Genomic DNA, 15,135 nt, shown 5'->3' with positions numbered 1-15,135 from the left:
TTTATTGATAGAATTTTTTCTGTTTCTATATATTTTTTGTATAATTCCACGCTGTGATCAGAGATTTTCTTGAGACCGTTTTTCTTTGGATACTCAATTTTATTTCTGATCGGGCTTTTCTTTTGGGAGAAAACTGATCTTTGTATGAATTTTTCTAGCCCCTACCTCGGGAAGAAAGCTACAGTCAAATACTACCTGAGAATGAGAACTGTAGCCTACACTACCTTGGAGAACAGAACTCGCTCGCAACCGCCCACAGTATCCTGATGCATCAGAAGAATGAGGTATACAAGATAGCCCTAGACTTCCCATAACTACCGGCTGCAACAAGTTCTGCAGGGATTGGAGACCTTCCTTGAGAACTGTGTGACAGGAAGATTTAAAGCGGAGTACTTTTTTTATCTTAATAATTTTTATACCGGTAACCGGCAGGGTCTCTATCACAGTTTAAGAAAATTAGTTTGGTTGCCTGTAGCTAATAATATAATGATTTTTGTTATATTTTTTTATTTCAATAAATATAGTGAATTTAGCATGATATGGTAGACTTTTAATTTCCTGTAACTTTCCGGGATGGGTGTGAAGAAAGAATGAACAGGGAACGAACCCAGGGCTGAGCAGTCGGGTAGAGCACCATTCTGATGGATGGAACGGTGGGCGTTTTTCTTTTGAATATTCTAAGGGATGTTCGAGGAATTCCTCCCCTCGTTTCTCCCAGCAATGTGGTGTTGCTTAATGCCCTGATCTTGCTATGATCAGGACGTTACAAGGTAAAACTAGGAGGGAAAGAAGTATACAAAGAAAGTGCATTTCCTGGATCAACAATCTTAGATAGTGGATTAATTATAGGTTATGATAGCAACAATTAACAAGGTTACTATAGCTATGATGTTATATAAAGAAGACGAAACTTAGAATGTTTGAAATATTTCTAATTGGTACTACCAGCTCACTTAATGCATGATACATGTCGCAGTATCACCTAAATTCGAGGCGCCATCACCAAGTTACATAGATAAGCGACATTGGCGCCAGCAGTGCCATGCAAAGTTACCGTATGCCGTTACTGCAAAGGAGATCGAGTGACCTTACAGAGCAAATCATAGGCATAGGAGAATACGAGGATGGATTCAGACCAGGATGGTCTACTACTGACCAGCTCTTCAAAGTAAAACAAATATTAGCTAAAACCTGGGAACACAATATAAATATCAACTAAATTTTTACAGATTGTGGTATAACATACTTAAAAGCACGTCAATTTTATTGCGTTCATGGGATACCTCATTTGAACGGTCCCCTAATCAGCTTTACAACGATGTATTATTCGATGTCTACAGGGTGACGTTCTATACGGACGACATAATAATCCAATGTATGTATAGAGCAATTATTGATGAACATTCAAAAATTAAAATTGATGTTTTTAATTTTTTTTAAGCCATCTGTTACTGAATGAATTTATTCCATACTTTTGAATCACACTGTAGATGCCACACAATTTAAATATGAGTTATTTTCTAATGTAAGTTTATAAAGTAAAATAAATGACACTAAAGACGAAAGGTCTGCCGAAAACCGTAAAAACACTACATAAACTTAAAGCTCACCTGTTGAAGTGTCCCTTTTTATCCTGCTTATCATAGAAACTCTTATCCTTTTTGTATTCATCCTTATGGTAAACTTTATGATATCCAGTTGTTTTCGACCCTTTATCGTGACTGCTCTCTTCGGAAAAGGATCCTCCCTTATTACCCTTAGCTGAGTGATGCTTAGTGGAGTAGTGCCCTTCCTGTTCTTGGTGGCCGCGTTTATCTCCGCCGAGGACGTCATAAAAACCTTTTCTTTGGTCGTTCTGGTGTCGGCCCTTCAGGCCCTTCGCAAATTCGTCTCGATTCGAATATCCTTTTGTGCCTTTTTCGCCGCTGCTTGCGCTTACGCCGTCTTCGTAATTTGATCCGCCGCCTTTGATGAAGTTTGTTGATTGTCGCTCGTGATGGTTCGGTTTTGCGAAACTGAAATAATAGTACAAGAAAAATACATCATATTAATAATTTTTATTACTATAAAATTTAAAAAAATTATTGATAAGAACTAATAATATAATAGTCTCCTGCTTTATACCGCTGACGCGGATTTGGGATTATAGCAGAGTAGCCCACTATACCTAGGGCCCAGTGGCGGCTGGTCCTATGAGGCATGTGAGGCAGTGCCTCACCAGTATATCAATCCACTATTTACCCCATCATTAATTTATTAAATACAATTTAACTTTTTGAAATTTGTTAAATAACTTTATTTTTATGATAAAAAATAAAAACAGGTACGTCCCTGATCTCTGTTGTCTACGTGCGAGTAAATGCATCTCGTTTTCACTTTCTCAAATAATGATTACAGGAGAGGCATGCCTGGGCCAGCTTCTCATCGGTTCTATGTCTAGCTTACGGTTTCGTAAAGGAGACTAGACCGAGCAGCAACAAAATTGAACCTTTCGAACGCTGATTCAAATATCCTGCCTGAAGCATGCCTCAGTAGTGTAAAATACGATATATAAGCGTATAGGGTCGAACTGCACAGATCTGTTTAATGGATAAAAATTATTGGATATGTAATTTAGTATGTTAACAATTACAATAAGCAGATCGGTGCAGTTCGATCTTATATCGGATCCTCTACTATAGCGTTTTTTCACGATAGAGAGATACTTTTTTAGCGATAATGATTTAAAACTTTTTATGCCAGTTTTTAAATTATTATACATTTGTGCTGTTAAAAATTATATCAGCAAAACAACTGCATAGACACGATTGAGTAATATGGTAAAAATATCAATTGAAAAATCATTTATAAAATCACAGGATAAGAAAGCTTTTATAGACGAGGTAATAGATCATTTTTCAGAACAGAAGTCTCGCAAAGTTTCTTTAATTAATAATAAAAAAAAAATAGAACTGAGTTTTCTATTTGCCATTTATATTTTATGAAGTTTTTTACTACAATAACTTTAAAATAGGAAGTGGTTCGAATATATGAATTTTACGAAATAAAAGCCAGATATCGAGCAGTGAGTATTATTTAATCTTGCTCAAGTATCCTTTCGCTCCTAGAGCATCATCAGGGGCATTTCGTCAAAAAAGGAAGGTATCCTCGAATGTCAATAATTGTCTGAAGTTGTGGCAACTTAAATTAACATATATCTAACACATACTTAACTTACACAACACTATAACGTACAAACAGATAAATTTATCTGTTTGTACCTCCATCTTCAAAATGTACAAGTGCCAAAATTACCTGCCCTCAAATTTATCTGCTCGTCCTTCGTGTAGTGTACGTTAAATATTTGTTAGATATTAATCTGTTAATTTAAGTTGCCACCACTTCAGACAATTAATGACATTCGAGGATACCTTCCTTTTTTTGACGAAATGCCCCTGTAGAGTGTAGATGCTCTAGGAGCGAAAGTGTACTTGGACAAGATTGAATAAAACTCAGTGCTCGATATCTACCTTTTATTTCGTAAAAATAACTTTATTTTATTTATTTTCATTTTATTATTATAATTTCATAATAATTAATTTTCTTATACGCTTTTTATATAAAAAAACAAAATTTAACCCTTAGTTTTTTAACAAAAAAACACATGCATTAACTTGCATTAACTATAAACGTTTTAAAAAAAATTTTTAAAACAAACGAGAAAAATAGTAAACGTAAAAAATATTCCAAAAATACATTTAAAAATATAAAAAACAGAAAGTTCTACAGAACAACACATGACAAACAAAAAAACATAATATTCTAAAAAATATATAAGACAAAAATTAGCTCACTTTTTTTCTTGACTAGGCATTGGCAAACTGCCACATTAATACTATCAAAATTCAATTGCTCCACTTCTTCATTTTTTACAATACGATAGTGATAATGCGTCTAGGTTTTCTTGATCCTTTGACCTTCAATATACGTATCTTTATTCTTTTTAAAGCCAAAAAAGACCGCTCGCCTGACGCGTTAGAAATTGGTGTCGTCAAATAAACTTGCAGTAAAGTTATAAATTGGCAAAAGTTGCCTTTACATCCTGGATGGATGACACCAAATTTTCAAATGTTTATTGAAATTTTGGCATAACGATATATTATAATATATAATTTCATTATGCAAGTTCTCTTTGGTTACATGTTTCATCAACATCTTTTTTATATTCCTCGCATAAAATATTAATTCACTTTTTGACTTCTTCTTTATTTAGCGTAAAAAACTAAAAAACATCTAACAGCTGATGTAACATATTTGTAGCATATTCTCTTTAAAAGATCTTGAGACATATTGTGGCATATAACATTAAATAGTTCAATACTATGAAATACTTCAATTCTGAAAATTTCTAGTCCCTTTAAAATTGTTTCACTTTCAACTGCTTCATCGGAAAATGTTTTTTTCTTTGTTTTTTGAAGGCCGATTCTATAGAATATGTTTAAGATTATTGCATTCACAAAAAAATATTTTTGGCTCCTAGTTCAATTTCACTTAATTTATTGCTTACGGCTCCAACAAAGCGCAAATGTCATTAATGCTATTCCAATTGACACGTCCAAGTCCACAGTCTCTAACGTTTTGCTTGTTGCATTAATAGTCTAGTAAAATAAAATTTCACTACATGTAAAACAAAATGTAAATTCGTACAAGTTGAAACAAATTTTATATCAAAGTTTAGGTGGGTACAAAAGATATTTTCAAGAAAGTATCCAAATCACACAAGGGGATCATTCTTTAAATAATTAAAAAGGGGTCATTTTTGCAAAAAAATTACTTTTTTAACTGCTGAGGTCATTCAATTACTAATGAAGGTCTATAGGATTATTTTCTGCAAAGTTAAAGGGTTAATATTTCACATATAACTTACTAAATTAAATTTGACCCCCTATTTATTTAAATAATTATACATGAAACTTTAAAAACAAATTTGCAAAAAATTATTTTTAGCGTTTTAAATAAGCACTATAAAATATCTTATTTTACAGAAAAAGTTGTGCTATGTTATCAGTATCAAACAAAAAAAAATTAGTCCAAAAATATTTAATATTTTTTGAGATATTGAATTTGTTTATTAAATGTTACTCTATTTTCAATTGCAAAAACGCGGTTGTTGCCAAAGAAATATTCACCTGTATTAAATCTTAATATTTTTATTTTTATGTATGTTTTCGATAAATGTATTGATAAATTCAAATTTTAATTAAACTTCCCCCTAAAATGGCATTTGAAAATTATTCAAATTTGTTTATAATTTGTTTTTTTAATAACGTCGCGGGGATTAAATATTTTGAAATGCCGTTTCGATAATTTGGTTTCTGGAAATTTTTCACTAATTAAAAAATTTTTTTGTCTTTTTTTCCTCTTCTTTTTTTTTCATGGAGTTATATTACTACGGGCCCTTTTAAGGTTAAGTTTCATTAAGAATGTCGAATTTCTAAGTTATAGATTCTAGACCTAAAAATATTAAGATTGGTCTAAAATCACTTAAATAAAATGTGGCTGGTTACTGAGTTACAGGGTGTTTAATTTAAAAATTAAAAATTATTTTTACCAAGTACTTTTAAACTATTTGACGCATCCTTATTATACTTGTCAGAAAGTGTGGGTACTATACAGTCTACTAAATTGTGACAAATAAAAGTTTCTAGCTACTACCAGAGGCGTACGACAGGGGATAGTTAATGGTTGATCCTTTCCAAATTCTACGCCACTGAGGGAATTACTATTTTAGCGAAATTTTTCGATTCTCCAATACTTTATATGTAAATAATATACTCTTTACTGGTAACGATTAAGTCATTAGTTTTCGAGATATTGGACGTTAAAAATGAAACGGCATAGTTATTTTGATTCATTCATTCATTCATTCATTTTAAACTTCCAATATCTCTCAAACTGATGACTTTATCGATACCAATAAAGTTATTTACATACAAAGTATTGGAGAATCGAAAAATTTCGTTAAAATAGTAATTCACTCAGTGGCGTAGAATTTGGGAAGAGTCAATCATTCACTATCCCCTGTCGTACGCCTCTGGCACTAGCTAGAAACGTTTGTTAATCACAATTTAGTAGGGTGTATAATAGCCACATTTTCTGCCAAGTAAGATAAGGATACGTTAAATAGTTTTAAAGTACTTGGTAACAATAATTTTTAAATTTTTAAATAAAACACCCCGTAACTCAGTAAGTAGCCACATTTTATTTAAGAGATTTTAGTTAAATCTTAATATTTTTAGGTCTACAATCTAGATCTCATAGACTCGACATTCTTAATAAAATTTAACCCTAAAAGGGCCCGTAGTAATATAACTCCAAGGAAAAAAAGAAGAAGAAAAAACAACAAAAAAATTGTGTTAATTAGTAAAAAATTCCCAGGAAGCCAATTATCGAAACGGCATTTTAAAATACTTAATCCCCGCGACGTTATTAAAAAAACAAATTATAAACAAATTTGTATGATTTTCAAATGCGATTTTAGGGGGGAGTTTAATTGAAATTTGAATGTATCCATACAATTATCGACAATATACATAAAAATAAAAACAATGAGATCTTAAGCAGGTGAATATTTCTTTGGCAACAACCGCGTTTTTGCAATTGAAAATATAGTAACATTAAATAAACAACTTCAATATCTCAAAAAATATTAAATATTTATTGACCAATTTTTTTTTGCTTAATACTGGTAACATAGCGCAACTTAGTCTATAAAATAAGATATTTTATAGTGCTTATTTAAAACGCTAAAAATAATTATTTGCGAATTTGTTTTTTAAGTTTTATATACAATTATTTAAATAAATAGGGGGTCAAATTTAATTTAGTAAGTCTTATGTGAAAGATTTACCCTTCAGCTTTGTAGAAAAAAATTCCATAGACCTCCATTGATAAGTGAATTAACTCAGCAGTTAAAAAAGTATTTTTTTTTGCAAAAATGACCCCTTTTTAATTATTTAAACAATGATCCCCTAGTATGATTTGTATACTTTCTTGAAAATATCTTTTGTACCCACCTAAACTTTGATATAAAATTTGTTTTAACCTGTACGAATTTACATTTTGACTTTTTTTTATTTTATTAGGCTATAACTCGTTTTAAAATCCTTGCCCAAATCAGTGTCAATAGAGTATCCAAGTTAACCTGTCTCAAAGGTATCCATTTTATTATGCAGTGCCTTGGCTTCACTTCTAACTACTGATTTTTTGTCTCTAATATTGCTTAACTGGAAAAATATGTTTGATGGATCCGTAGTTTTTAAGTAAAGCATTTACAGCGTTAAAAGTTTCTACATGTTTTGTTTTCATCTCTTCCAGGATTTCATTGCAAGTTTGGTCAGACAGATAGCTAACTGAACCATTTTCTTTATTCGCATTCCGCTGTAAATGCTGAGCTAAGAAGTTGTCAAAAGCAAAGTATACAAGACAACTTAAGTAATTTCCCTTATGACGACTCAAGTAATTTAATGGTGGCAACAACTCTTCTTAGGTCTTAGGACCTTTACTTAATAGTCAGCTTCGCGTTCTACTTGCTCTTTCAAGCCAGCGTATATAACTGCAATTTAACTGATGATCCATCTAACTCCAACTGATGATCTTGTTATTAATGTAACCATAGAGTCCAGATGAAATTTATTTTCTTCGTGAGATTTGAGTAAACTATTCAAATATTTCTAGTGGGTAAAATATATCCAAAATCAGTTAAGTTATTATTTTTTAATTGTCTCATCATCATTGCTATGTCTAGAATATAAGTAATAAGATTAATATTAAAAATTTACACATATTAAATCCGATAAATAGGTTTAGCAGATAATACGCAATTAAACTTTAGTGCTATAATATTAAACCAGAGACATTTACGGTATCTCGGCTTTTCTTTATTACGCAATCTAAATTTTCTGTACTATAATAACGCTGGGGTTAATGAAAAGCTTGGTTTAAGGGAGCTTGCCAGTTTTCGCTTCTTATTGAAACTGAGATATTCGGTGTGAATGATTTTGGTCTAGTCTTTACATTTAATAAAAGGAGAAGACATTTATTAAAAATTGGAAAATAAAGTAAGCCGCAAAGAAACTTTTCCCTTAAAAGTTGATCTTATTAAAAAATGATTTTATAGTAATTTTGATTATTGATTGAATTATTGAAGTTATACTTCTTTACCGGCGATAGAGGGTGATTTTTTTATATGTTAAAACCTATCAGCCCGGCGCATGCGCATTATAACTTTGTTCTGATTGGATGTTCAAATGACATGTCAAAAATTATCCGATATGGCAACTGTGGTTTGGAGGTAAAGGTAAAGGTAAACAAATGTATAATATATTAGTTTTATTGTTGTGAGCACAGAAACAAAAAAGTTTATAATATTGTAGTGACTTTTAAATAGTTTTTAAAAGCAACAGGTACGTAATAATTGTTAATGTATCATGGGTATAAACCTACCTATTTGATCTGACGAAATACATAGTATGTAATACTTTTATTTATATAATTTGATTACCATCAAAATTTCTATCAGTATTCACCTAATATATTGTTTTTTTACTCTATGTTTTGTTGTATTTTTTCAATTCTAAATCATTTCAATTCAAAATTAAAATAATTCGATCAATTTTCAAAATATCAAAATATCACAAGTTTAATCCGTTTAGTTAGTCGATCTTCGTAAATAATGACACATAGTGTCCGTGGCTAAGCGGAGAAGGCGAATGAATTCCAATACCAACCGCTCTTATCAGCGCTGGTTCGAGTCCCAATAGAAACTTTCTTTTTTGTTTTTTTTTAATACATTTTATGATTGTAAGTATATTTATTATATAATTGTATTTTCAGAAAATACGTATTTAGTTAAAAAAAATTTCAACAGTTAATGTTCAGACATCATTTGTGGCTTGTTTAATGTATTTGTGTGTGTTTTATTCTTTTATTATTTTAATTTTTGGCACTGTTCTAATAAGAATGTTTGAGAAGTAGTAAGTATAAATTAGTTTAATATTTAAACAAAATATAAATAAAAAGTATATTAATTTCGTTTAAATCATATAATAGAAGTATAACTTCTTACGTGCGTACAAAGTACACACACATTATTTTTTTAAAGTAAAGGTGTCAGAATTATTTTAAGACTTTTACAAAATGGTGTAGTTAATATAAAAAGTAGAATTAAGTCAGAGTCGAAAATCGTAGATTTTCGACTCTGACTTTATTACTTAGACTCCGACTAAGAACGAAAAAAGGATACCAAATGAGAGAAAAAGAACTTTAACGAAATGATGTTATAAGCCAAATGACAACAAATAAATAAACTAGTAAAGATAGCCAGAAACGGTTCCCCAATAGGAAGACGATCAGACTGAAGACCACGAAAACGATGGGAGGCCAACTTACTGGAGGAACATTGAAAAGCAGAGTCGCGACTACACAAAAAGAAAAAGAAGAAGGAGCGGAAAAATAAGAAGAAGAAGAAGCAAAATAAGAAGAAGAATCAAAGTAAGAAGAAAAACAATAAGAAAAAGAAATGCATCAGTAAAGTTCCCATAAAGTTCCCAAAAAACGACCCAATTTGTCTTGACCAATTTTGGGTCATACGACAAATAACTATATCATTTTGTTTACATAAATAAAGCACTAAGTAGAAGCTTTTAGCTGTAATAGAAGCTTTATTTTCTTAGATCATCATGCTACTTTTTATTTTTAATTAATTTTTGTTTGTCCGAATGATTTTATTTAATCATTATAATCGCAAGCTATCAGTAATTATTACACACACATTATAATCCATTAAACTTCGTAAATAGTAGTACTATTTATATGTAAAACAGTAGTGCTATTAGTATTTTAAAAGCAGAGTTTTAAACAGTAGTTTAAAGTAAACAACCCGCGTTATTAAAAGCAGTCGAAACCAATATTCTGAAGTTTATGAACCCATAACACCAACTCATAAATAACTTCCACTTTAATTAAATCTTTTCTTGCCAAAGAACAGCGATGAATCTCGATAAAGTGTAATTTTGACCATACTTCTGAGATTAGTTCCACAAAACGAACATGAACCAGAAGGTAATAAAAAAGACGGATTTTTCAGTTTTTTTATGGGAATTTAGATAGCCAAACATACTTTTTGATGTTCGACCAGGCGGAATTAAATTACTGACCAGATTGGGGTTCTTGCAGTTTTATCAGAACATTGCGCAATTATATTGTTCTATAATACACGAATAACTAATGAAAACTCCTAAATAATTAAAGGAAGAAGACGATATACGAGGGTCATTTGTAAAAAAAGTTCGCTATACCGCTGAGAAAGAATGCGATGTGTTGGGAGATCTCTGGCAACACTGCCTTACACATTAATTCTCCCACTCTCTTCCACCACTACTTTCGCCTCGATGCATTGCTTAGTGTCGGCCTAGCAGCCTTCGAAGATAGAGGTCCCAATCGATGTTAGCGCCAATGTAAAATTTATGCTATTATACGTTTTTTAAATGCAAAATGGATTCCACCTATTGCCACTCATCGTCATTTAATCGAAGTTTATGAGTAAAAGTGCATATCTGTTAAATAAATCAGTAAAAATCGGAGCAGATGGTCTTCAGAATTATCGTAAATTTCCGTTTGGCCGTTTGGCTACATAGAGCTCTTGCACTGACTTAAAGGCTATTGTCAAGTACACTCTAAACATGTTTTCAGTCACTGAGGATCACATTCGTAAGATCCTGTATCGAGTATTTTTTTTGTTGTTGTTCGAACCCGGTGTACTGAGTGAGAATATGCTGAACAGTTACCGATTCACTGCATTTTTCACAAACAGGTGGTTTCTCTGAAGCCATGAGGTGTCCATGTGTCAACCGTGTGTGACCAATTCTCAACCTACGGATGATTAACTTATCTCATCTGCTTAAGTTAGGTAGCTGAAAGGTTTCGACAGTAGGTTGTATTTTGTATAATTTCGAGGTTAATCTCTTCCATTGGTTTTGCCAGGATTTTTTGATTTGGGACCTGAAAAGTGGTTGTAGATCTGATGCTAGTTGAATGGGTTTGATGTCTGATTTGGCTGTAATTGCTTCCTTTGCAGCAGTATCGGCGGTCTCATTGCCTGAAATTCCAACGTGCGAAGGAGTCCAGATTAACGTTATATTTGTTGCAGAAGAAATAAGACGGTTTGTTTCTTCATGTATGGCGTGAACTAATGGATGTTGGGAGTATATATTTTTAATTGAGTCGATCGAGGACATCGAATCAGTACATACTGCAGTGTTTTTGGCTTTAGCTTCGCTAGATAACCATTTTAATGCTTGGAGGATGGCATATAGCTCCCCTGTATGGATGGAGTTGGATGCTGGAAGGCAGAACGTCTGAAGAACACTATTTGCAGTTGTTACAGAATATCCAACCCCTGTCGCAGTTATAGATGCATCTGTGTAGAGAATCTCGTCGTATGAGTTTGTGTTGACCAGCTTTAGGAACGATTGCCTCAGAATTTGGCTATTGGTTTCATTTTTGGGATAGTTGTTAAGCGAAAGGTTAATTTTTGGAATGTTGTTAATCCAGGGAGGAGTTGATGTATATATGAGTATCTGTTACTGATAAATCAACGGGTTGTGAAGGCTATTTTGTGCATACCTAAACATCTGTATTTATCTCTCATAACTGTATAACTCTCAAAGAAGCCTATTTGTCCATTTCGGAGATATCTTTCTTACTGGATCACGTGTTAAAGAGAAGTTTAGGAATTTCAAGAGGTTATGTAGGACAAAACAATTTTTTGCAGATAGTGAGGAATTTCAATAGAAAAGTGCTCTACTGAACTTGAAATTAAGGGACAGAGGTCAGATGAAAATTTAATTTCGGCAAAAGATCAGCCGTGAGGCACATATTTCTCGTATCCACAACCCTTTCGCTTCATTTTCTTCGAATTAATTATTGCTTTCCTGTATACTCTGGATTATTTCTCCTTTTAAGTTGCCTTCCTCACTGCTCCATCATTCCGAAGATTCATTTGTCTTCCACGCTATTTTTTTTATATTGAGTGGCTGTTGCTTTGCGTTGCAATATTGATGATACTACTCTTTCTGCATAATTCCTCTGTCTTATGTCTATATCTCTTTTGTGTATTAGCATAATCTATCTTGTTGGTTGTTTGACCAACCGGTGAGAGCCCTGTGGTCTCATGGATGTCTCGTGTAGGGAAAAAATGTTGACCTTTTAATTCTTTCCTTGCTAGTAGTAGCGGTCTTTTGGGAGGCTTCCATCTTCCTTAGTTGTATCATGGAGGCTATGCTTATTTTCCCATGTGTTCGGATTGTTTTCCAATCTTGGCATCCTTGATATTGTAGACCTATACGTTTCATTTCAAGTTGTACATGTTTTAGCTCTCTTATTTTAGTCTAAAGTTTTAACATTCAACTTAACAATTTGTTTTAAATAATGATCCATTTTTATATTTTTTTTATAAATTTTATTAATTACAATAGCCATGTTTTTTAATAGACATTTCAATATTTTCTTTTCCATAAAATAATGAAAACCCCATGTGCCATTAACTTTCTAAGGTACCTACTTTTTTAATTTTTTATAAATTGGTTGCACAAAGAGAAAAAAATCACCGATATATTTCAGCGATTTCCGCGATGGGAATATTTTCTCCATTTCCAAGATTTATATTTTTATTTGCTGATTATTTCATTCATAGGATATTCTGACCAATAGAAAGCTACAGAAATAAAAATTAAACTGACAATTTTTGATAATATCCCGTCGTCAAGTATATTACGTCAGATGCCCTTCGTTGCTACGAAAAAATACATTCGGTGACATTAATGACAATTAATGTTTTAAAAATTATAAAAGTGATGACTTTCAACCGTCAAATATTTATAACAACTGTGTGTTTAATTGTATCTACTAATTTATACTTACATAAATAAATTACAATAAAATTTTGGTTTTGAACAGTGTTATTCATGAAATAATCGCAAGAAATTGCACTCGATCTCTAAAATTATTATCGAATTTTTGCCCTCGTGACACTATGATATAATTTCACTCCCCTCCAGGTCGTGAAATTAAAATTGTCAAAGTGTCACTCGGGAAAAATTCGATAATTTTAGAGCTCTTGTGCAATTACTACCGAAAATTTATTTTATTACCGATATCTGGAGCACCCTTAAACACAATATCTATTTCGTTCAATAGCACCATTCCAGTCGAAAATTTAATATTTTAATATTTTAATACAGTAGGAAGAAAGGCACTATATTACCAATACACAAAAAGGAAGACAAGAGAAACCAATGTATCACCATATCAAGTATCACTGGAAAGGTATTCGCAAGAATAATAGAGACAAGAATAAAAACCCAAATAGAAACAATTATGGAAGGCACACAGTGTGGATTCAGGAAGGACAGAATCACGCACCTAATATTCACATTAAGACAAGTAAGTGAGAAGGTAATCAAGAAGAATAGAGAGATACATATTATGTGCTTCATTGACCTGGAAAAGACGTTTGACAGAATCCGAAGAAAGGACGTATGGAAGACACTAAAAGAAAGGGGAGTCGACAGACACATAATAAAAGTAATAAAGGATAAGTACAAAAATAATACAAATACAGGAAGAACCAATTACGAGGAATCCAGAGAATTTACTACAAGTCAAGGCGTCAAACAGGGATGCGTGCTGAGTCAACTGCTATTCTCCGTGGTACTGGATGAAGCGATAAAGAAAGCCAAGAGAAGAATGAGAAAACTAACATTAGGATACCGACAAATGAAACGGACTCAACTATCGGAGCTACTATTTGCAGACGACATGGTATTGATAGCAGAAAACAGAGAAGACTTGCATAACAATCTTGAAATCCTAGAAGAACTATCAAACATAAATATGAAAATTAATACAGAGAAAACAAAAACAATGATAATTTCAAATACGAGGAAGACACACGCAATATAATTAGACGGCAAACAACTAGAGCAAGTGGAATATTTTAAATACCTAGGAGTAATAATCGAATCAAATGGTAAACAAGACATGGAAATAAACGAGAGAATGGGACGAACAGGAAGCTTATTTAACGCTACGAAAACAACATTTTTGGGGAAAAAAGGGATACCGGAGAAAGTAAAAACGGTAGTCGTTAAATCAGTAATTAGACCAATCATCATGTATAGCAGCGAGACATGGACATTGACAGGGAGACAAAAATCCAGAGTCAATGCTATGGAAATGAGGTTCCTGAGGAAAATAGCAAACAGAAAGAGGACAGACAAAATACGAAACGAAACAATTATACAAAACCTAAAACTAGAACCAATCAATGAAAAAAATAGTGGAGGACAACTTAGATGGTTTGGGCACGTGTGTAGAATGTCGAACGGGAGGCTTACAAAACGAGTGTTCGAAACGAGAGTGCAGGGAAAAAACAAAAGAGGAAGACCAAGAGTTATGTGGGTAGATGAAATCAGGAAAGAAGTCGAGAAGAAGGGATTAACATTGGAAAGTGCAAGAAACCTAACGCAAAATCGGAAAGTATGGAGACTACAATGCCAAACTCAACTCCACCAGTCTTACACCTAAAGGTAGAAAGGCTTAGGACTAAGTAAGTAAGTAAGTAATACAGTATTTTTGATTTACGATCTTTCTTTCTCCCCTTCCTTTTACCCTATCAGGGTATCGGAGTTGGGTTAGCTATTTTAGTTTCCATTCACCCAACTCTTATATTCTTTTCTATTTCCTGCCATTATTTTCAATTCCTCGAGTGATTTTTGTTTAACGATTCCCGCATGTACTACTTGTTGTATCCATTTTTTTCTTGGTCTGCCTCTTTTTATTTTTACGCTGTTCTTTGCTTCGTGGACCTTTCTTGTAATTCTGTTGGGTTACATCCTCATCAGATGTCTATACCAGTCTATTTGTCTCTTTGATAATTTATTCATTATTGGTTCTTGTGTGGTATTATTATATCAGTATTATAGCAAATTAGATTGTGATTTCAATAATGATCAACTCGATATAATTTCTTGGCAGAAAAATTAAAAGTATTGTATTTACTGTTTGTAAACATTAGAATAATGTGTTTGTTATCTT

General features: G+C 32.4%; 2 protein-coding genes across 2 annotated transcripts in view; one reads left to right on the top strand and one right to left on the bottom strand.

Annotated features, from left to right (window-relative positions):
• The window catches only part of LOC114340380 (uncharacterized), a 1,055,195-nt gene that overhangs the window by 105,163 nt on the left and 934,897 nt on the right, over positions 1-15,135 (top strand). The window lies entirely within an intron of this gene.
• LOC114340365 (uncharacterized) overlaps positions 1-15,135 on the bottom strand; it is an 88,506-nt gene that overhangs the window by 18,984 nt on the left and 54,387 nt on the right. Inside the window, exon 4 of the mRNA XM_050647832.1 lies at positions 1,611-2,015. Within this exon, the coding sequence (XP_050503789.1) occupies positions 1,611-2,015 (405 nt within the window). The remainder of the gene's footprint in view (positions 1-1,610; positions 2,016-15,135) is intronic.

Source organism: Diabrotica virgifera, chromosome 3, assembly GCF_917563875.1.
Source record: "Diabrotica virgifera virgifera chromosome 3, PGI_DIABVI_V3a".
Classification (NCBI taxonomy): domain Eukaryota; kingdom Metazoa; phylum Arthropoda; class Insecta; order Coleoptera; family Chrysomelidae; genus Diabrotica; species Diabrotica virgifera.
Note: the sequence above shows the minus strand (reverse complement) of the source record. Positions and strands in the feature narration are given on the sequence as shown.